We start from the raw sequence: 22,651 nt of genomic DNA, 5'->3' as shown, positions 1-22,651 counted from the left end.
CAGGCACAAAATAGTTGACCTCTGTGCAAGCTTTTGAAAATACATACGAACTTTCAGATTTGGTGGCATTTGTGCAGTTGAATTCAGAACAATCTAAAATTGTCATTTTGGAGTGTGGACTATACACTACTGAAAGGATTCTTATGGCTTCAAATCATCTCACCCACAGACTTCCTCTTCCAATGCGTATAGGGATGTTCTACTCAGGGCCTGTTTAATCTGACATTTGCTTAAGGTAAGACTTGCTCTTTCTCTCGTGAATCTCAGGAGACAAACTCCCGGTCATTGGCTGAAAAGGGGTGTTGAGGCAGCTGTGTATAAAAATCTTCACTGTTTAATTAATAATCTGGTTGGAAAATGTAACCCATATGGCCTTCACTCATATCAATCCCACATTTAAAACAATCAGGTGCATCCCAAAGAATGGCATCAATGGTTTTGTCATTGTGGCCCAGACATGAAGGACACATCACACCTAGAATTAGTCTAGGAGACATGTTTTCTATAGTTTGTGGTTTATCTCTGAAGTTTCTTGTCGCTCGTAGTGTTCACAGGAGAAGTCTAACACTTACTTATAATCAGCAGACCTACCCTGAAATTACTTTTTCATTCTACAAGGGGTCACTACACAGCAGTTCCTTAAGTTCACTGCAAAAATTACCCAACTGTTTCAAATGTTCAAACACAAAAACATTTCCTTAAGTTCAGCAAGGTCACTACACAACACATCAATCACCAGCCCATTACTTTTTATTTCAAACGTGCTTTACTTCAAAGAGACAGCTGCAGTATCAAGTTACATAAGCACACACTAAACAACATGAGAACATCCGGACAGGATGTCCTTAAAAGGTCAAACACCCTGACACAGGAAAATCAATCACTTTTTGACATCAACCGTCTACTATACTCTCTCTGCAATCCTAGCTAAGCACACCATAGGAGTTCCCATAGTATATAGACACTTCGGTATACACAAAATGTAATGTGAACAGGGGAGTTAAGCAATGGCACTATGTTAAGGAATGTACATATTTTCATATGATTTGTTCATAGACCATCTATTATATTCTTAATAGCCAACTAGCTTAACTTAAATATATTATTTTATCATTCTTGTATTACTAAATTCTATACATATCTAATATGTTTTTTTTAGCAATCTCAGGCTAGGCAATAGGCTCCTCTAGTAAAGTCACAGTGAAAGTAACCTTTAAGGCAAAGAACACCAAATTCACCTCAGACTACAGTAATAAGCTGTTGGGTCATCTCATCACCAAATGCCATTCTCTGTGCTCTTACATACAGTAGGGACCGTCTTGTTCCCTGTGCATATTCAAAAGTTAACTTCTGTATATGGAGGAGCTACACTTTTCTGTGCTGTAAAAAACAATTCATATTATGCACTTTTACTGCCCATGTCCTCTATTCAACCTTCCTATTCTTTCTCGCTTGTGTTCCTATTGCCCAGTCGCAAATCAACCACTAGCCCCCTAAACCCAACACACTCATCTTGATGCCCACTTGAAGAGCTGATCGAACTGAATACCCTTGTAGGCAACATGGTAGAAATGTCAACCCCACCTATTCTGCCTCTCTGATCTGCCTCACTGATCCAGCCTTGCTTCATAATGTGACAGTAAGGTGTTAGAGCGCTGTGTCCTCGGACCCAAACAGTTTGGTAGCGATGGCCTTGCAGTCAGTGAGGGGGGCTTTCCCGTCGAAGTCTGCAGGCAGGATGTCAGCGTCAAAATCATTCAGGTAGCCATCCAACTCATCACCGTGAACAAAGACCTGCCAAGGGTAGGAGCCACAGACCAAAATTAGAGGAGAGGAAAAGGTAGGTGCACAATACGTTCAGAATGAACCATTTCAGAGACATGGTTGAATACCAACATTTCAGACACTGAGTAAAAAATCCAATCCTTTCTATATTATCTAGAATTGATAGGTGCACTTGAGGTGGGGCAGTAGCAACCTATATCCTCGAATAATTAATTTCTATGAAGATTTCAACTGAGATTATCCCTTTCGATATTGAAGGTTTATTTATTAAAATAACTACAAGAAAAAAAGTAATTGATGATTGTTTACATTTAGTAGACTCCATAAACAATATCACCACCACTGTTAATGCAATGTATTGGTCAAATAAATGTATAATCTTAAGTGAATTTAATAAGAATTGCCTCGATAAATCCTTTGCTCTGGTACAGACTGAAATTTAGGTTGGATGGGGAGCGTCGCTGCACAGCTATTTTCAGGGCTCTCCAGAGATGTTCGATCGGGTTCAATTCCAGGCTCTGGCTGGGCCACTCAAGAACATTCAGAGACTTGTCCCGAAGCCAATCCTGCGTTGCTTTGGCAGTGTGCTTAGGGTCATTGTCCTGTTGGAAGATGAACCTTGGCCCCAGTCTGAGGTCCTGAGTAATCTGGAGCAAGTTTTCATCAAGGGTCTCTTTGGCCATAATGACCATTGTTATGTTTGGAGTAAAAAGGGGGAGGCTTGCAAGCCGAGGAACACCACCCCAACCGGAAAGCACAGGGTTGGCAGAATCATGTTGTGGGGGTTGGCAGAATCATGTTGTGGGGGTGCCTTGCTGCAGGAGGGACAGGTGCACTTCACTAAATAGATGGCATCATGAGGTAGGAAAATAATGTGGATATATTGAAGCAACATCTCAAGACATCAGTCAGGAAGTTTAAGCTTGTTTGCAAATGGGTCCAAAGTTGTGGCAAAATGGCTTAAGGACAACAAAGTCAAGGTATTGGAGTGGCCATCACAATGCCCTGACCTCAGAAATTGCAGCCCAAATAAATGCTTCACAGAGTTCAAGAAACAGACATGTCAACATCAACTGTTCAGAGGAAACTGTGTGAAACAGGCCTTCATGGTCGAATTGCTGCAAAGAAACCACTAATAAAGGACACCAATGAGAAAAGATACTTGCTTGGGCCAAGGAACACGAGCAATGGACATTAGAGTGGTGGAAATGTGTCCTTTGGTCTGGAGTCCAAATTGGATATTTCTGGTTCCAACCGCCGTGCCTTTGTGAGACGCGGTGTGGGTGAATGGTGTGGGTGAATGACTATAATTAGTTTTTCAACATGACAATGACCCAACACACCTCCAGGCTGTGTAATGGCTATTTGACCATGAAGGAGAGTGATGGAATGCTGCATCAGATGACCTGGCCTTCACAATCCCCCGACCTCAACCAAAGTGAGATGTTTTGGGATGAGTCGGACCGCAGAGTGAAGGAAAAGCAGCCAACAAGTGCTCAGCATATGTGGGAACTCCTTCAAGACTGTTGGAAAACACCAAGAGTGTGCAAAGCTGTCATCAAGGCAAAGGGTGGCTTTTTGAAGAAACTCAAATCTAAAATATATTTAGATTGTTTAACACTTTCTTGGTGTTAAACAAATCTAAATATTTCATAGTAGTTTCATAGTTTTGATGTCGTCACTATTATTCTAAAATGTAGAAAATAGTAAAAAAATTAAGAAAAACCCTTGAATGAGTATGTGTTCTAAAACTTTTGACCGGTAGTGTGTGTGTGTATATGTATATATACATATACATATACATATACATATACATATATATATACACATTTTCATGGATTATGTTTTAAATGCTCATAGAAGTGCAGTAAATGTGTACATTTTCCTGTTTCAAATACATTTTGTTAAAAACAAGCAGTTCAGTTACTCTGCCCCTCAGTTGCTGCCAGCAGCAGCTGCATGCAGAGGCCGTGTGAAACATTGCCTCAATGACATGGCAGGATTTCATAGCATACATTTTAACAGAACAAAGTAAATGGACTGTCCTGCGGCATTCAAATATGTATCAATTCAGCCAGAACTTCTGGGTCTGCTCTAGTCTCCCAATGAGTTGCTTGTGCCATGCGGCTTACTTCTACAAGTGAGACTAGATCTGCTCTATTAGGTACAGATGGCCCTAAAGCAAACAGTTAATTGTAAATAAATGATCATAACAGTCATGGGAGCATGTGCACCTAATAAACCACCCAACTATAATCAAACAAGAGTTGAAGGACAGAGGAATAGACTAGAATAGAATAGAACCTTCTCATTGCAGATCTGGTAGGACAAAAAAGCATGGACAATTTGATTGTTTCCCCCCATGTTGTTCATCAGGTTCTATTGTAGGTCAAAGGGCATCACAAATATATGATCCAATCACAAATAATGATCCAATTAAATTAGCCAGCTACAGTAATTTTGAGAAACATTGTGAAGATTTTTTGGTCTAAGTAGTTATCTACCTTTGATAAGCGGCTAGCTATATTTAACAGCTATAGCTAGCTGGTAGCTTGCTAGCTAGGTAGCTCCCATGCCAATTTCAAGTCTTCCTAAACTAATATCTGACTAACTTGGAAATATGAAGTTTTCAGAATTAAAGTTAATAACTGGTTAGAGCATCATCCTTTGTGACATGTTAGCTAGCTATCCCCACTTAGATAATGGGTTTTCACTTTTGCATGCTTGTTGCGTTCTCCCTGGTGAAGTCGTGGGTTAGTGACATCAGCTGGCAGCTCGTTCTAAATAATATAATTTAATCTGTTCAAAACAGTGGCAGCATGTGCAGCAGTGATCATTCAGTTTTTTGCATACAAAAGTGAAATAGCTGTATTTATGCTGAAACATCACCATGTAATATGTATGGCTGTATTACATATACACTTTGTTTTATTAGTTGTATTAATAGTTGTAGCAGTATTTATTTTTTGTTGTTGCTGACAATGTTTTTTTATTATTATTATTTCATTGTTTGTTTGTATTATTATTATTATTCTGTATGGAACTACAGCAAAACTATTACGCCAAATACATTGCCTATGTTCCCTAATGCTGACATCTTGTGGTATCTAAGCTACAGTGCACAAACCTTGCCAAACAAGAAAATGGATGAGGCTGAAAGAGAAACAGCTAGCCAAGCGGCAGGTAGCCTAGCGGTTAATAGCGTTGAGCCAGTAACTGAAAGGTTGCTGGTGCCAATCCTCGAGCCAACAAGGTGAAAAATATGTTGATGTGCTCTTTAGCAAAGCATAACCCTAATTGCTCCTGTAAGTCGCTCTGGATAAGAGCGTTTGCTAAAAATAAAAATAAAAAACAGACTGGCACATGGGTTGCTGCCCTTCTCCCTCCTTTTACCTACCCCATCCCTTCTGCCATTCTCCTTTTCCTCCATCTCACCCTCTTCCACCATCCCCTTGCACCTCTATTCATACCCTCCACCTCCCCCACCTCTTCCTCCTCCTTACCCTCTCCAGCAGCTTGCTCTTCATGAATGGTTTGACCACGTTGTAAGTGGTGGTGAAGTACCAGGGCTGGTGGGTCACATGGATTGCCTTGAAACGGGCCGGGAACGAGTCCTGCAGTGCACACAACAGAGACCAACACAGACTCAGACTCAACTCAACTCAGACTCACGTAGGCAATATGCACATTTAGCACATCTAAAGAGACATTCCAATAAGGATCCTAAAGCACATAATACAAATAGTATCGGGGATCATACTGAGTGGTCTTCATTTTCTGTTAGTGGGAAGTGGGACAGCTAGGCTGATCACATACTGCACATTGATCTTTCTGTTTTGTTTGGACTGTCTGGTCTGATCAGATCTGAGTAGTTCCTAGAGGGTAATGTTAGAATGGACGAATGCTAGTGATGGCCCTAATCAGACCAGTGGCTTTGCCTTGTTCAGTAGGCATTCATTATTATAATTGTTTTAATGTACTGAAACAGATTGTTACCGTTCAAGTAGTGCCTCTTTACTTGACACCCAGTGTCATAACATGTCATAATAGCTAACGGAACCTGTCATATGGTGATAACACTGTCATGACCCATATATTTACACGTGTTGTGACATATATATTGCATTCTTTTATGTATGGTTATGACACCTACATAAGAATGTCAAAACCCACATTTATTCAAATTGGTTTTTTTCCCTACCAAGAAGTTTCCTTTTGTTTAAACGTTTGTTTCTTAAATCTTTTGTTGTTGTTGTAATGAGTTCTTTACAGTCATGTTTTTTTCATCACATTTTTAATAACTAGTAGAAAATACACTGTATGACAGCAACAGAGCATTGGGGTAGGTTCATGTCTGACGTCCATGTGTGCGCAATTACAATAATTGAATATGGTCATCAACAAAAACCATACTTTTGACACATAGGCTATGGTGTAATGGAAGGCTATGGTGTAAAGTCATAACGAGCCATAAAATAACTACTGTGGTAGATTTTTACACTCTTATGTGGGTGTCATATGTCACAAAAGGTCTAAATATATGTGTAAGGACAGTGTTATTACCATATTATAAAAGGTTATGAGATGTTATGTCTGCTGTTATGACATATTATGACATGGTTATCGCCAAGTAAAGTGTTACCACTTGAACTGTCCCATGAAAAATGCCTATTTTCGTTTTTTGTTGCGAAATGTCTTTCTACATTGTGCCTTACTGAACTGCATCCAGAACTAACAATCTGTAGGTATAACTATTTTCTGTGTGAGGCTGCCTCTAAGTCTGATATTATCTGTTGATTTGTGTGTGTTGCTGCTCTGACCTGCATCATGTCCACCATCTTCTTGAGCTCAGTGGGTTTGATGCCAGAGGCATGCTGCATGGTGAAACCCTTAAAGTTCTCAATCAGTACAAAACCATTGATCTGGGTCTCCTCATTCTCCAACAACTTCTCCAGGATCACACAGTATGCTCGCAGGGTCTATTTCAGAGGAGTAGAGAGAGTGGGGGAAAAGGGTGAAAGGAGAGAGAAATTCATAATGATTGATTGTATCATGAGTCTCTAATATGGTGCCGACAGACATGGCAGCTCTGCTTCTAGCTCCTAAGCAACTTTGCAGTATTTTGTTTTTGTGTGTTTTAGTTCTTACATTATTAGCCCAGAAAGTTCTTTGTGTTATTACATACAGGCAGAAATAACTTTTGGATATCAGAGCGGCAGTAACTCAACAGCATTACGATCAGGAATAAGACTTTCCCGAATTTGATTATTTGGTAGTACCCCCCAGGGCAATTCAACTTATCCCAGAGGCTACTCCAAGACACCGCCGGTGGAGAAGAGGCATTCAGAGTGGACTTCAGAGGCTAGTTAAGGATCATATTGCCTCTACCTTACATGACACCCTAGACCCACTTCAATTTGCTTACCGCCCCAATAGATCCACAGACGATGCAATCGCCATCTCACTGCCCTATCGCATCTGGACAAGAGGAACACCTACGTGAGAATGCTGTTCATTGACTACAGCTCAGCCTTCAACACCATAGTACCCTGCAATCTCATCATTAAGCTCGGGGCCCTGGGTCTGAACCTCGCCCTGTGCAACTGGGTCCTGAACTTCGTGACGGGCCTCCCCCAGGTGGTGAAGGTAGGAAACAACACCTCCAATTCGCTGATCCTCAACACAGGGGCCCACAAGGGTGCGTGCTCAGCCCCCTCTTGTACTCCCTGTTCACCCATGACTGCATGGTCACGCACACGCCTCCAACTCAATCATCAAGTCTACAGACGACACAACAGTAGCAGGCCTGATTACCACCAATTACGATACAGCCTACAGGGAGGAGGTGAGGGCCTCTCCCTCAACGTCAACAGAATGAAGGAGCTGATCGTGGACTTCAGGAAAGAGCAGAGGGAGCACACCCCTATCCACATCGACGGGACCGCAGTGGAGAAGGTGGAAAGCTTCAAGTTCCTCAGCGTACACATCACTGACAATCTGAAATGGTCCAACCACACAGACAGTGTGGTGAAGGCAGCGCAACAGCGCCTGTTCAACTTCAGGAGGCTGAAGAAATTTGGCTTGGCCCCTAAAACCCTCAAACTTTTACAGATGCACAATTGCGAGCATCATGTCGGTCTGTATCGCCGCCTGGTATGGCAACTGCACCGCCGACAACCGCAGAGTGGTGCGGTCTGCCGAACGCATCACCAGGGGCACACTGCCTGCCCTCCAGGACACCTACAGCACCCAATGTCTCAGGAAGGCCAAAAAGATCATCAAGGACATCAACCACCTAAGCCACGGCCTGCTCACCCTGCTATAATCCAGAAGGCAATGTCAGTACAGGTGCGTCAAAGCTGGGACCGAGAGCTACTATCGCAAGGCCATTAGACAGTTAAATAGCCATCACTAGCTGGTTTACCACTCAGTTACAAAACCCTACATCTTATAGGCTCCTTCCCTATATGCTTCCCTTGGGCTCCCGAGTGGCGCAGCAGTCTAAGGCACTGCATCTCAGTGCAAGAGGCAGTCCCTGGTTCAAATCCAGGCTGTATCACATCCGGCCGTGATTTTCCCCAGCGTCGTCCGGATTTGGCCGGGGTAGGCCATAATTGTAAATAATAATTTGTTCTTAAACTGACTTGCCTAGTTAAATAAAGGTTAAATAAAATCCGTATATACATGATACCACTTTAATAATGTTTACATACTGCTTTACTCATCTCATATGTATATACTGTATTCTATTCTACTGTATTTTAGTCAATGCCACTCCAACATTGCTCGTCCTAATATTTATATATTTCTTAATTCCATTCTTTTACTTTTAGATTTGTGTGTATTGTTGTGAATTGTTAGATACTACTACACTGTTGGAGCTAGGAACACAAGCATTTCGCTACACCTGCAATAACATCTGCTAAGAAATGTGTATGCGACGAATAGAATTTGATTTGATGTTTGTCCTAAGAGAAACTGCAGTGTGCTAAATTAAGTAGCTCATTGCTTTTGGCTTTCAGTTTGAGAGGTAAGCTTTCCTGGTAGTCCAGATCTTCTTTAACACCTCTCTCCGGCCCAAAGTATGAACTCTTTAGGATTGGCCTCATTGGTGGTAGTCTGAGTGACAGCCTGTTTGTATAGTCCTGGGTAGCCCACCTCGATGGTGCTGGGAACTTGAGGACAACATTGGCTACACAGAACATACAGAACCAGTCTGCTCTTTGGGTTTGGATGAAGATTACAAAAATTCAGCAAACTTTCCTAAAGTTCTCAGGATTTTCAGAAATCCTAGTTGGAGGATTTCCTCCAATTGGGATTTCTAAAATAAAAACAAAAAAAATGAAAGTTTCTGGAATTTTGCAGCAGTAGATTGTATACTCTACCTCATCGAAGGTGACCTCCTCCAGGTCCCAGTTCTCGATGTTGAAGAGGAGCACTACACGGCCGTACTTGTCCCTGCTGGGCAGGACCACAGGGTAGCCTGCCTCAATGGTGCTGCGGACTGCCTCGGGGGTTAGGTTCTCAAACAGCTCAGGGTAGTCCCTCCTAAAGCGCACATAACCTGTGCAGAAACAGCCACAGATATGAAATCAATGAGGTTCCTCTTGAAGAGCACATATTAACATTGCCCGAACAACACCAATGTAGCCAGTTCCCAGATCTGTTTGGGCTCTTGTCTACTCCATTGGTGTCAGTTTGAAGCCAGTTTGAAGCCAGTTTGAAGTGACAGAGGAATTTAGGCAACACAAAGTTGACTTACATTGTATACAAACAGACTGGCACCAATGAGGTCAATCCTAAAGAGTTCATACATTAACCTTAGTGAATACATTAACCTGACTGAAAACCCCAGCAAAATGGGGTCAGTGATTTAACTAATCCTAACACCCGCAAATTCAGTTGAATGAAGTCCCTTCATTCAGTACAGTTCATAAGGCTGACACCCCTACTTGGCTGTTTAAACCTGTCTGAAAAGATTCTATACTACACTGTGTATACAAAACAGTAAGAACACCTGCTTTTTCCATGTCATAGACTGACCAGGTGAATGCTATCATCCCTTATTGATGTCACTTGTTAAATCCACTTCGATCAGTGTAGATGAACGGGAGGAGACAGGTTAAAGAAGGATTTTTAAGCCTTGAGACAATTAAGACAAGGATTGTGTATGTGTGCCATTCAGAGGGTGAATGGGCAAGACAAAAGATTTAAGTGCTTTTTAATGGTAGTAGGGGCCAGGTGCACTGGTTTGTGTCAACGGCAACTGCAATGCTGCTGGGTTTTTCATGCTCAACAGTTTCCCGTGTGTCAAGAGTGGTCCATCATCCAAAGGACATCCAGACAACTTGAGGCTGCTCTGAGGGCAAAAGGGGGTATTTCTTTGTCAAAAAACATAGTGCATTTCTTTGTCAAAAAACATCATCTGAGTTGCATGCGCTCCTTCCGTTGCCTTCCCTGTAGACAGAATAAAAAAAGGGTTGGGTGGATTACTTGAAAAATGTACTAGCCTATCTGTAAGCCTACTAATATATTTATGAATAAATAAAAATGTGCACATATTCAATAGCCTAGAACAAATTAAGAAACCGAAAGAAAAGTGTTTAACTTTAATAATTCATTTTCTTTCAATTTGCTCTAGAATCTAATTGTCAATAATACAACTAGGCCTACAATATTTCTTTGAAAAGTAGACTCAAACAGCATATGTTGAATAGGAATTGCCTTTAGCAAGACACTGTGGTTTGTTCTGGCCGATCCCCTCGAACTTGTCAGCAGCACACCGAATCTCCCCAGACTCCATCGAGGAAAGATTCATTATAATCAATCTGAAGACTTGACACCTGATTGACCATCAACAGGACAATTAGTCAATATCCCTAAATTGATGTTGCTCATCTGCTATTGTCTGCATGATTTTTAAAGCAGCTTCTTGTAAGATTTAACAAAGAAAGCAAAGATGTTTCGAAAAGGCATTCATTTTTCTTTCATTTAATTGAGTCTTATGATGGAAGCCTGGAGGTTTTTATTCTAGGCATGAAGATATTTCAACATCATGTCTAGATGATAAAAGGCTACACTGATATCTTGTGCTTGGCTGTCAAATGTATAGGTGTCCACGTAATATTTAAATTGACCTCCCTCCTAATGAAAAGGCAGCCCATCCTGCTGACGTGAGTTGCTGAACAGCGCACTTGCACTTGAGATGCATTAATGGATGAGAAAGTAAACTTGCCATTTCCAAAAAGTTTGATGTAGTCCATTCATGTAAAATATGTGCGGAGTACTTGGTTTTAAGAATCAATTCATCAAATCAGTTGTTGTTTTCTTGCTCTAACTGCAAACAGCACCTGTCAAACTATAATGTCTCGGAAAACCGCACAAACCATATAGGCTTTATCATAGGATCTTGGAGTTTGCCAACAAACTGAAGTTTATTCTGTCTGGAATTGTTACTCTCTGCCATGTAAAAATTGCGATTGAAATAGGCTAACAAGAAAGCTGATCATTTTGCATGTGACATGATGGAGAGAGCCCAATAATAGGTTCCCATACAGTCCCTTTAATCATAGGCTATTGGTACTTTGTGGCTCTAAAATCACAATATTTGCATTTCTATACAAATAGTATTTTTTTTTACCAATGTCGGCCTGTTACCAGATCCAAATATTTTCGCATGAACTGTATTATCACAGAGTTTCTAAACCCAGAGGCACAACATCGCTCGACTTATAGGAACGCTTGCGAAACAGACCAGGGCGGGGTTTGGGAAGTCAGAGAAAAAAGTCCAACATGATTTCTTAGTTGTTCATTTTCTCGAAATCGAATGGCACAACCTAAGCCAACGTCTTAAGTAACTGAACATGTTATTACTCCAACCTTGTGAAAAGTTACAAACGGACACGTTTTCATTTTCATAAAAAATAATAAATATAAAACAAAAAATATCAAACTTTATATCGAAGGAGTGCCCTTTGATTTGACGGTAAGCCTCGGCTGCCACCTCTATAATATATTATTAAAAAGATTCAAAATGTAACCCCTCCCATCACAAAAATGTTCTGGTTTGAACCTTTACACAGGGGTTCCTCAAATACCTTTTTCAGAGGGCTTCCCCAAGGAACCTTTTTGAACTAGAAAGGTTCCGCCGGTGTGGCAACCCAAAAGGTTATTTCAGGCACCTTTACATCTAAATGTGTAAAGTGCATGGAGGGCGAGTGCGCTGTGGGCTCTGTATACAGAGTTCGACCCTCGCTGATGCATTTGACTCAACTAAAAGCAGAGTATGCTCCACCACTCGTATTTAGGACAGTTTGCAATTGTAAACATTTGTCGCTGTGCTTTCACATGGTGAGCAAAGACAATAACACCAGTGTTTCTCCGCTTCTCTCCTGCTCTAGCCCCTTCATACTGCAGAACCAATTAACCTCACGGTGTGTGTGTGCCTCGCCAATCCCTTTATACTGGACCACCAATTAACCCCAGAAACAAGTGCATTCCTCTTTCACATTGAACCCACAAGGAAAGAATGTGTGTGTTACATAATCACAGTATAATGCAACAAAAGTTACAACTATTTCACTTCCTTAACCCAGTCCACTGTAAGAGACATGTTTATTTGCATGTATCTCCGTAGCATGTTTATAGCCAGGTGTGTGTGTGTGTGCACGTCTGTGTGTGTGCGTGAAAGAGAGGAAGAGGGATGAAAGCACAGCCTGTCTCTGTTCCCAGCAGAACACTGGATGCGTATCGGCTTAACAGACTTTCTGCCCTATTTGTGTGTAAAAAAGCTCCTTTGTCCGGGAGACTTTGAAAACAACTAAGTCTACAATTAATTAACAGCCTTCTCTCTGTCCTAGTGATGAACTGGATTCAGAGACTCAAGACAGTGCAAAAAATATATATTTGGCCCTAAATTACTCAATCTTTTGCACAACGTTTATGGCAGAGAAAACATGGGAGACCAGAGGTACAGTATGCGGTGTTTGGACAGAGAGATGTTCATCTGAACAGGGGCATTCAGACAGGATGGATGAAGATGATGACAACACTTCATATGATGTCTTCCCAATATTCTTCTCTACAATTCTTTGATTCATTGACTGATAATTTACCACACCTTGAATTAATGGATGGATGGGTTGGTAAGTGAGTGGATGGATGATTCACAGATAGATGTGGGTGGGTGGATGGATGGCATTTTTTCCTTTGAAGCTCCCACACCAGACAATTTTTGTGCTTGAGGCCTCCATTATTTGCCAAATAATGATCAAGTCAGACAGGCCCACTGGGCTGAAAATGGACCAGCCCAATTGGCCAATTCACTCCTGATGGATGGATTTAGCTAGTCTGATCTTTCCGGCCAATGAGAAAAGGAGCATAATGCAGAAAACATGTATCCCTTAGAAATATAGGAGCTATCCAGAACCTAAAAGGGTTCTTCGGGCTGTTCCCATAGGAGGACCCTTTGAACAACCATTTTTGGTTCCAGGTAGGACTCTTTCCACAGAGGGTTCTATATGGAACCCAAAGGGTTCTACGTGGAACCAAAAAAGGTTTTCCTATGGGGACAGCCGAATAACCCTTTTGGAACCCTTTTTTCTGAGAGTGTACACAGAGTACTCAACCTCTCTACCTCTTACGCAGTTTTTCCAGAAATCCTGATTGGAAGATTCCAGAATCAGGAAGAAATCAGTAGAATATCGTCCAGTATTAATGGAAAACTTGAGAATTTTGTGAAAGTTACTGATATTTTTGCAACTCTACACTTACTATAGCCTCTCCCACTCACCCTTCAGGAGCTCGTGGGCTCTGGCAACGTCAAACTTGCGGGCTCTGATGAAGCGGAGCAGCAGGGAGTCGGGTTTGTCCCCGAAGCGCTCCTGCACCGTCTTAGCCAGGTCATCCCCATCTCCCGCCTTTTCTTTCATCATGGCCCTAAGCTCCTTCAGAGATGACACTCGACTTTCCTCCGTCTCATTGAGTTCATCCTTCGCCTGGAAGAGACACGAGTGAATCTCATTTGGAAGGAATAGATGCGACTCTTGCTCAGGATGTTTTCACATATCGTCCTCTTTAAAAGAACCGATCTCAGTCCTCTTTAAAGTGAACTCTGGGGTAAAAAAAGCTAAAGAATTCAGTTCTCTTTGTTATCACACTGCCCTCTCCATTGAATGAGGACTCTCTTGAAAGCTTACTTTACCCATTTTGTGGTCTGAGTCCTCTTTACATTCATGTTGCTATATTAAGAAAGGAACCAAGATCTTTTTCCAAAATTCACTTTATGCTCTCTGGGTTTTTACGAAGTGCAGGACAAGCGATTCCGTGTTATCGGACAGCTACAGTGGGGCAAAAAAGTATTTAGTCAGCCACCAATTGTGCAAGTTCTCCCATTTAAAAAGATGAGAGAGGCCTGCAATTTACATCATAGGTACACTTCAACTATGACAGACAAAATGAGAAAAAAAATCCAGAAATTCACATTGTAGGATATTTAATGAATTTATTTGCAAATTATGGTGGAAAATAAGTATTTGGTCACCTACAAACAAGCAAGATTTCTGGCTCTCACAGACCTGTAACTTATTCTTTAAGAGGCTCCTCTGTCCTCCACTCGTTACCTGTATTAATGGCACCTGTTTGAACTTGTTATCAGTATAAAAGACACCTGTCCACAACCTCAGTCACACTCCAAACTCCACTATGGCCAAGACCAAAGAGCTGTCAAAGGACACCAGAAACAAAATTGTAGACCTGCACCAGGCTGGGAAGACTGAATCTGCAATAGGTAAGCAGCTTGGTTTGAAGAAATCAACTGTGGGAGCAATTATTAGGAAATGGAAGACATACAAGACCACTGATAATCTCCCTCGATCTGGGGCTCCACGCAAGATCTCACCCCGTGGGGTCAAAATGATGCCAAGAACGGTGAGCAAAAATCCCAGAACCACACGGGGGGACCTAGTGAATGACCTGCAGAGAGCTGGGACCAAAGTAACAAAGCCTACCATCAGTAACACACTACACCGCCAGGGACTCAAATCCTGCAGTGCCAGACGTGTCCCCCTGCTTAAGCCAGTACATGTCCAGGCCCATCTGAAGTTTGCTAGAGAGCATTTGGATGATCCAGAAGAAGATTGGGAGAATGTCATATGGTCAGATGAAACCAAAATATAACTTTTTGGTAAAAACTCAACTCGTCATGCTTGGAGGACAAAGAATGCTGAGTTGCATCCAAAGAACACCATACCCACTGTGAAGCATTGGGGTGGCTGTTTTTCTGCAAAGGGACCAGGACGACCAGGAAAGAATGAATGGGGCCATGTATTGTGAGATTTTGTGTGAAAACCTCCTTCCATCAGCAAGGGCATTGAAGATGAAACGTGGCTGGGTCTTTCAGCATGACAAGCATCCCAAACACACCGCCCGGGCAACGAAGGAGTGGTTCATAAGAAGCATTTCAAGGTCCTGGAGTGGCCTAGCCAGTCTCCAGATCTCAACCCCATAGAAAATCTTTGGAGGGAGTTGAAAGTCTGTGTTGCCCAAACATCACTGCTCTAGAGGAGATCTGCAAGGAGGAATGGGCCAAAATATCAGCAACAGTGTGTGAAAACCTTGTGAAGACTTACATAAAACGTTTGACATCTGTCATTGCCAACAAAGGGTATATAACAAAGTATTGAGATAAATAAGTATTTGGTCAATAACAAAAGTTTTCCACCATAATTTGCAAATAAATTCATAAAAAATCCTACAATGTGATTTTCTAGGATTTTTTTTTCTCATTTTGTCTGTCATAGTTGAAGTGTACCTATGATGAAAATGACAGGCCTCTCTCATCTTTTTAAGTGGAAGAACGTGCACAATTGGTAGCTGACTAAATACTTTTTTGCCCCACTGTATATATACCTACTTTCATTTTGGAAGCTAATAGATTGCATTTAGTCAAAAGATTAAACATAATAATTATAATCACAAGGTAATATTAACATGTAAATATTATTGGTAACAGAATAAACAGCAGAAGAATAACTGCAGATTTAATAATAATGTCATTGAAAATTGTACACCCAATGTAGGCTACTGCTCCTTTAAGAGCTAAGATTGATTTTGTACCCTATGTTGTGATTTTCTCACACTACTGAAAGCCCACAATTGAATAAACAGCTTATGAAGCTCTTAGCCTATAGATCACATATTGCAAACTAAAATCTGAAAATTGTGTCAGTAATTTCTGTGCATCCTTGACAATCACTAACCAATACTTCAGAATAGCACTTTTTTTGTGAACCTGCTCATCATCTACTCTCTTTTGTGGCACCAACGTGATGGGTTATGGAAGGAGAAACAGTGTCGCTTTAGCCTAATGTGTGGTGCTGGAATAATGCCAAGCGAACCCAGAGAGCTTTGTGTTCAAAGCAACAAAAAAAAAAGATGACAGTGTCCTTACTGACAGAGAGATAAGACTTTTAGCTGTAATTGTTTCGGCATTCAACAATTCTATATTGCTGCCTTAGCGAGACATAACCTGTCACCAACCACAATCACGGGTAATGATAGTGCTAACATTGATTACATACACTCGGTGGCCAGTTTATTAGGTACACCACGCCGTTCGTGAAAATGGTTCACTCCTACATGAGTCATGTGGCCGTGGCTTGCTATATAAAGCAGGCAGCGACTTTGAGAGTGGTATATTTGTCGGTGCCAGGCACGCTGGTTCCAGTATCTCAGAAATGGCCAGCCTCCTGGGCTTTTCACACATGACAGTGTCTAGGGTTTAACGAGACTGGTGCGACAAACAAAAAATATCCAGTCAGCGGCAGTCCTGTGGGTGAAAACAGCTCATTGATGAGAGAGGTCGAAGGAGAATGGCAAGAATCTTGCAAGCTAAGAGGCGGGCCACAAACAGGCAAATAAGGGTGTAGTATAACAGTGGTGTGTACAATGACATCTCGGAACGCACAACTCATCGGCCCTTGTCACAGATGGGCTATTGCAACATGCAACCACACCGGCTTCTACTCCTTTCAGCTAAAAACAAGAAGAAACGGCTTTAGTGGGCATGAGATCACCAACACTGGACAATTGAGGAGTGGAAAAACGTCGCCTGGTCCGACAAATCCTGGTTTCTGTAGTGTCATGGCAGAGTCAGGATTTGGCGTCTACAGCATTAGTTTATGGCCCCATCCTGCCTAGTTTCAATGGTACAGAGTGGTGCCGGTGGTGTAATGGTGTGGGGAACGTTTTCCTGGCACACGTTAGATCCCTTGATACCAATTGAGCAACGTCTCCATGCCCCAAAGAATTCAGACTGTTCTGGAGGCAAAGGGGTGTCCGACCCGGTATTAGATGGGTGCACCTAATAAAAACTGGCAATACATAATTTTTTATAATACATATTTTATAAGGATTTAAAATTTAACAACAAGGATTTAAGGTGTTATAGTTAGTACCTTCTGTATTGTGTGTACAGGCAGTTTGGGACAGGGTCCAAACACAGGCCCGTGGTCCTTCACAGTCAGATGCTCCAGCTTGGACCTCATGGCCTGCTCCTCCTCCGACACCATACGGAACGTTCCGGTCTAGACAGATGGACACAATCAGGGTTTCACTGATAGAAGAACCTGTTTGAATTCCTTCATTCCTTTCCTCCGTCCTTATTACCTCCCTTCCTTGTGTAATCATTGATCCAACATGATTTAAAAATCGGTGAAAGTAACATCATTGAATCTTTGCTGTTGTATTTTGGTGGCCATATTTGAATAATTAAAACATTTTCATTCCTTTACTTAATTCATGGAAAGGTAATTGGAATGGGAAACCTCACCCTGTAAGAGAGTGTTTGGGCTCAGTTATTTTTCAATTCATGTCAATACAGGGGGAATCTCAATGTCTACGGACAAACTGCAGGTGCAGACAAAAACATTTGAGAAATTCACATCAGCAGATACAAGCAAACATTCAAGCGAAGACACAAACACATACACACAAATCCCCCTGCACTACATCCCAGGGACAGACCACAAATAATCCAGACCAGTGAGTGAATGGAGTGTTTAATCTGCCTCACATTATTACAGGGAAGGTATCATGTTTTAGGGAAGACCCAGATGCAGACAGTGTCGAAGTAACAGGGGTTCAGGCAAAGCGACAGGTCAAGGGCAGAGAGAGGTCAGGAGACAAAGGGCTGTGAGACATGGGTTTGACTTTTGACACATGAAAAGTGGGATGTATACGGAGGGTACGGGGCAACAGAAGATGAACAGCAGAGGGGCTAATGACCTTGGAGATGGGCAAAGAGCCAATAACAATTTGCTTTACTCCACCTGAAGGGGCAAATCCCGGGTGGACAGCCATACCTTCTGCCCGAGACGATACTGGGGAGACGGGGTCCGGTGGCGGTCCGCTTGTCGTCGATACCTAGAGTCTACCGGGCTCTCTACCAGGATCTCTTCCAGGTACGACGACAGCAGCGGACAAACATCTGGACCGAAGTTATGCCAACCTCTTCCTCCTGGAAGAGGGAATGCTCAAAGGGCAAGAGACCCGTGGTAGAGCAAGGAAGGGATGACCCAATGTGTGTGCAGATGGCCTTCCAGAACCGGGACGAGAACTGAGGACCCCGGTCGGAGACCATGTCCGGCAGATGTTCTGCACCATGAGCTGGGCCGTCTCTTTGGCAGATGGTTTGGGGAGAGGAATGAAGTGGGTGGCTTTGGAAAACCAGTCCACTACTGTCAAGATGGTGGAGGAAGACCTGTGACAAAGTCCAGGGATGTGTGAGACTAGGGATGGTAAGGGACTGGCAGTGGTTGAAGAAGACCAGCCGGAGCTAGCCGAGGAGTCTTGTTCTGCACACAGACCGGAGAGGCTGTGACAAACGCAGGGATGTCCGGGACCATGGTAGGCCACCAAAAGTGTTGTCACACAAAGGCCAGGGTCCGATGGGAGCCCAGGTGGCAGGCAAGTCTGGAGGAGTGGGCCCACTCCAGGACCCAAGGAGCAGACAGCATCAGGCACAAACATCCGGTTATCTGGGCCCCCCCCCCGGGATTCGACTGGGAACGCTGCACCTCAAGGCCCTGCTTCCCTATTCCCTGAGTGCTACAGCCAGACACGAGATGGGAAGGATGTTCTCGGGGTCTGAGGGCGTAGCTGCGGGGCTATAGCGGCGTGACAACGCATCCGGCCTGATGTTCTTGGATCCTGGTTGAGGGAGAAGTTGAACAGAACGGCATGCACTCTCAGGGTCAGGGCAGGCAGAGGTCAATTAAGTGTGGTGAGACAAGGTGCAGGACGACAGCCAGGCTCAGGGTCAGGGCAGGCAGAATGGTCTAAACCCAGAAAACAGGAACTAGAAACAAACAGGAGCAAGGGGAACACCTCTGGTAGGCTTGACGAACAAAACGCACTGGCAACAGACAAACAGAGAACACAGGTATAAATACACAGAGGATAATGAGGGGAGATGGGAGACACCTTGTGGGGGTGGAGACAAGAACAAAGACAGGTGAAACAGATCAGGGTATGACAGAGAGCTGTTAAAGCCACCTCTTAGATTAGGAGGAGCCCATGCCAGATCCTGCATATTTTACAACAACAGAGTTAACGAACTACGTACAGTGACATTCATTTGTACCCCGAAAGGGGGCAGATATACAAACACGTCTGGTGCCCAAATTGATGACGTATGTCGCGCAGATGAGAGTCGAGCGTAGAGGAACGGATTCAGTTCAGTCAATCGTCCTGATGAGCCCTTCCCAGCTAGCTAGTTTATGGTTGTGGCTTGAAACTTCAGCGAGAATTTGAAACTTGCCTGCCGAAGTTGGGACTTGGGAAAGTGTTCAGAATCATTCCATTTTTATCAGATACATTTGTTGTTTTTTTACAAAAATGTAGACATATTTTCAGTGAAAATCAATACTATAAACGTGCTTTAGCCATTATCCTGGCCTGATATTGGCTCCAGGTGAAGGACACTGCGTCCCGTGTTGTGTGGCCGGCTTGCAGCGCAAACTCTCCCCAATTACCTTTATTTAACTAGGCAAGTCAGTTAAGAACAAATTCTTATTTACAATGACCGCCTACCCCGGCCAAACTCTAATGACACTGGGCCAATTGTGCACCGCCCTATGGGACTCCCAATCACAGGCGATTGTGATACAGCCTGGAATCGAACTAGGGTCTGTAGCACTGAAATGCATTGCCTTAGACCACTGCGCCACTCGGGAGCCCAAGACTACATCCAGATGTTTACTACCAATATTACAAGTTATTTCTCAAAATTGGCCACTTTAGCTACCACTCTAGACATTTGGCACAGGTGCCCGGTGGGAAGCAACTGCTGTCCAGTGGGAAACAACTCTTGTTGGCAACCCAAACACCTCGATACAACACCGTTGCACTGGTTAAGCCAGAAGACTGCCACTATAGCTATAAAAGCCTTTAGAATAGTTCACTAGTTGGCTAAAGTATAAACAGACTGGCATCCAGGCTTGTAACCTTTTGAATAGTTACTAAATCAACTTACAGCAGCCATTGTCACAGGGTCTTGCAGCAGTTTCACTGACGCTGAAAAGAAAAGAGTTGGAACAGAGAATACATTGGCTTACTCTCCAGAACACTTGAATTACTGTGCTCCCAGAAAACCCATCTAATAATTTTTTTGTTGTTCAATACAACAATCGTAGATCAGCACTCCTACTCTGAGAAGCTTGATACATTCGGCCCCTTTCGCATGAAAACAACAGTAAAGTTAAGTGATGAAAGAAAGAAAGATCCTGGGGTAAGATAATCCTATTTCATGCATCTTCTCTTAACTACAGGGCTACAATGAGGGGGCACTGGGAACCCCACTCTGAATCAGAAAATGTTTTCCAATCAGTTCTGTAATCTGCCATGTATTTATACATACAAAATACATGTAATACAAACTGTATTATTGACATATTACCATGTATTTTTTACATTTTTTTCACATTGCATTACAAACGTGGTGGTCAAAGCTCTCTGAAAAAAAAAACAGAAAATGATGCATCACTGAAGCATCTGACTATAAGAAAATATTTAGTAAAGTAAAGCTACTTCCTCTATCATCCACATAACAAAGACATAACACAGCACTTTGTCATATAGCCAACCCCTGATAGTTATTCTGATCAACCAATGTTTCTCTTTCAGTAAATTTTTTGTTTAATCCAGATATAAAACTACATGTGGAATTTTAAGAAGAGAGCACATCACTGTGTGCATTACAGCTAGATTTGCATTTGACTTTTCTTAAAACTCAAATATTGTGCAAATTTTTTTATTTTAACATACAGTATCCAGACAAGTTTGGACACACCTACCCATTCAAGGATTTTTCTTTATTTTTACTATTTTCTACATTGTAGAATAATAGTGAAGACATCAAAACTAGGAAATAACACATATGGAATCATGTAGTAACCAAAAAAGTTAAATCCAAATATATTTTATGTTTGAGATTCTTCAAAGTAGCCACCCTTTGCCTTGATGGCAGCTTTTAGCATCACTCCAGCATCACTACAAACAGAATCAGACCTAAACGCCTGTCTTTTGAAACAGTGAAACAAGCTCTACACAACTTTTTAGATTGTATCATCATCATAACCACAAAGTCAACACAACACATGTTTCATCAGAACACTCTTAGAAAAAAGGGTTCCAAAAGGGTTCTGTGGCTGTCCCCATAGGATAACCCTTTTTGGTTCCAAGTAGAACCCTTTTGGTTGCAGGTAGAACTCTTTCGGGTTCCATGTAGAACCCTCTGTGGAAAGGGCTCCACATGGAACCCAAAGAGGTTCTACCTACAACTAAAAGGGGTCATTCAAAGGGTTCTCCAATGGGGACAGCCGAATAACCTTGTTTGGTTTTTCTAAGAGTGAACAAATAAAAAGAGACCATTTAAAGTTCTTTACAGACACAGCCAGGAAGTAAACCAAAGCAAACTCTATGAATGTGTTTTAGCAAGCGATTTGTACACTCCTAGAAAAAAAGGTTTTTATCCTGAACTTTAAAGGGTACTTCGGTTGACCCCATAGGATACATCTTTTCTGTTCCAGGTAGAACCCTTCGGGTTGTATGTAGAACACTTTCCACAGAGGGTTCTATATGGAACCCAAAAGGATTATCCCGTGGGGGCAGCTGAAGAACCATTTTTTCTGACTGTACTGTATAACCTATGCAGGTACCAGCAGCACACTAAATAAAGTGTATTGTCTCTTTTCTCCTGAACAGAGACAGTACAAGCCTTACCTTGGGGATGGGGGTCCGGTTGCTGCACAGGCAGGGATGGAGTGAGTAAGAAAATGAGCGAGAGAGACCGGGTGGTAGAGGATAAGGCATGCCTGAGTGAGAGAGGAGTGATTGGATTAACCTGTCACACTACATTACTGTGACATAATGAGAGCGAGAGAGCGAGAGAGAGCGAGAGACTCCTGAGTTCTTCTGCAAAAGAAAATAGAATTAGAGTTGGATAAATGTCGATCAACTAGAATTTTTTTTCACAAGGACTTATACAGGATACTAACCTCAACATTAAAACCTTCAATCCAAATCAAACTTCCATACCTAAAACCTTAGTTTTGGACACAATTACCGGAATGGACTATTACTACCAACAACTATCAAGACAAAACGGTTTAACAAACCAAAACCTGCAGAAGAAACATTCAGAACCTAGAGATACCATCCAACATAAAACTGGGTGAGACATTTTCAGTCTGAAGCTACTTCTGAAGCCAAAAAGTAACAGAAAAATCCTTAGGTAATTTTGTTATAGAAAGCTAAATAAATGTATACTGCACTACAGTACCAAGCTGCTAGGACAGAACCGACCTGG

General features: G+C 42.3%; 1 protein-coding gene across 1 annotated transcript; it reads right to left on the bottom strand.

Moving 5' to 3' along the window:
• Positions 1-747: 747 nt before the first annotated feature.
• Positions 748-22,157, bottom strand: LOC139384785 (retinaldehyde-binding protein 1-like). The gene is made up of 8 exons (XM_071129667.1): positions 22,066-22,157; positions 20,318-20,358; positions 17,241-17,369; positions 13,577-13,781; positions 9,171-9,349; positions 6,606-6,764; positions 5,289-5,399; positions 748-1,794 (listed from the first exon to the last, which is right to left on the bottom strand). The coding sequence occupies exons 2-8, from the start codon at positions 20,324-20,326 to the stop codon at positions 1,648-1,650; spliced, it is 939 nt and encodes a 312-aa protein (XP_070985768.1). The 5' UTR covers positions 20,327-20,358; positions 22,066-22,157; the 3' UTR covers positions 748-1,647.
• Positions 22,158-22,651: the final 494 nt, after the last annotated feature.

This window comes from Oncorhynchus clarkii, chromosome 26 (genome assembly GCF_045791955.1).
Source record: "Oncorhynchus clarkii lewisi isolate Uvic-CL-2024 chromosome 26, UVic_Ocla_1.0, whole genome shotgun sequence".
In the NCBI taxonomy this organism is placed as follows: domain Eukaryota; kingdom Metazoa; phylum Chordata; class Actinopteri; order Salmoniformes; family Salmonidae; genus Oncorhynchus; species Oncorhynchus clarkii.
The sequence above is the reverse complement of the archived record's forward strand: the minus strand, read 5'-3'. Positions and strand labels throughout refer to the sequence as shown.